This window comes from Trachymyrmex cornetzi, unplaced genomic scaffold (assembly GCF_001594075.2).
Source record: "Trachymyrmex cornetzi isolate Tcor2-1 unplaced genomic scaffold, Tcor1.1 scaffold618, whole genome shotgun sequence".
Lineage (NCBI taxonomy): Eukaryota > Metazoa > Arthropoda > Insecta > Hymenoptera > Formicidae > Trachymyrmex > Trachymyrmex cornetzi.
In genome coordinates this window covers 101,163-102,765 of record NW_017299935.1, presented here as the reverse complement: position 1 = coordinate 102,765, position 1,603 = coordinate 101,163, and the positions used below count along the sequence as shown (strand labels likewise).

General features: G+C 23.3%; 1 protein-coding gene across 1 annotated transcript in view; it reads right to left on the bottom strand.

Moving 5' to 3' along the window:
• Positions 1-27: 27 nt before the first annotated feature.
• The window catches only part of LOC108766768 (uncharacterized), a gene marked incomplete at its 3' end in the record, with an annotated part of 3,110 nt that continues 1,534 nt past the window's right edge, over positions 28-1,603 (bottom strand). The window contains exons 2-4 of the mRNA XM_018516262.1: positions 1,008-1,220; positions 546-746; positions 28-336 (exon numbers count right to left, since the gene is read on the bottom strand). Of these exons, the coding sequence (XP_018371764.1) occupies positions 28-336; positions 546-746; positions 1,008-1,220 (723 nt within the window). The remainder of the gene's footprint in view (positions 337-545; positions 747-1,007; positions 1,221-1,603) is intronic.

The window sequence follows — 1,603 nt, the reverse complement described above, 5'->3', positions numbered from 1 at the left end:
ATTAATCTTGATCTGTTTTTTTTTAATTGAGGTTTTGTCCTGTTCCAAATAATTTGTATTTAATGATGTTCCAATATCTTCAAGAGCTTTATCTGCTTTGGAAGAAGACTGGTTTTCTATATCATTATTTCGTGTTCTATTAATATTTTCTTTTTCATTCGATAATTCATTCTCTATAACTGCTTTTCTTTTTTGGAGCATTAATATATTGCAGTTATTACTGTCAGAATGTATAGAAGTATCAATCTGTTTCTTTTGAAATGGAATTTTGTTCTGTTCATTAGAATTTATCATTACATTTTCATACTCATGTAAGAATTCCACTTGCATATCATCCTACAAATAAATATTATATTTAATTTAAAGTAACCGTTATTAGATACTTTTATAAAGTACATAAACGTATATACAATTCTTATATTTTAATTTTAATTAAGATATAATACCTATGTGACAGATGCATTTGATATCTACCTTATCTAATAAATTTATATAAATAATAAAAGAAATATCAAAAATGTTAATATCTTTTTGTTAAATCTTACTTCTGAATCTATCAATATATTTATATTAGATTCTTCCACATCAGGATGTCCATAAATACTAGTGGAACTCATTATATTGAGAACCTGTTCTTCTTGTTCTGTTAAAACTTCTGCATTTTGTTCACCACCTCCTGTTGTTGCTCTAGATTGCTTTATAAGAATATGTTTCTTTTTAATTCGTGATTGGAAATCATGCCAGCACTAAAAGCATTTTTCATTAATTATGAGAGATTAAATTAAAACTACAGTTATATATATTAGTGTCGAGACACTACCATGTCTTCAGATTATTACTATTCATTTATTATAATTAACTAATTAAGTAAGAAGTAAAACAATGATAAAGAGATCTGCTTATTTTCCTAAATACAAAGTTTTCTAATAAGACTATTTCCTATGTTCTTCTTAAGTAATAATACCTATCAAATATAGTTTTATTTTATTAATATAAAAATAACTTACTTTACGCCAATCTTTCCATTCTTTTTTAGCTCCATTAATGGAATTAAAAATTTCACTTATTTCATTCCACAAGCGTATGGAATCTTTCAAAGTAAACGAAGAAGTTAATTTTCCTTTTACTAATTCAGGGTGCTTGTTCATGTACTCTATTAAAAGCGTTTTTTGCTCACTCGTAATATTTGCACCTCTCTTTTTTTTGTGTAAGTTATCCATCTACAATGTAGAACAAAATCTATATAAGTGATAATATTACATCTCTCATTAGTAGTAAAACAAAGACAATTTTTAAAGTAGACAAAAAATTTGAAAATACATTTTTGTTAAATTTTATTTTTCAGAAATTATTTAATATGTTGCACATATTTCTAATTTTAGAAAATATTTATATTTATAAGAATAAGAAAAAATATATTAAAAATAACAAATAAAATTTTCCTGTTAACTCTAACCTACACATTATGCATCTCAATAATACATCTTTTGTTGGAATAAAAATAGTATACATATATGCTAAAAAAATTTTTTTTAAATTAATATAAACATTTTTATATTATACATACACTTTTTCTTTACGTTTTATTAATTAATATATATAT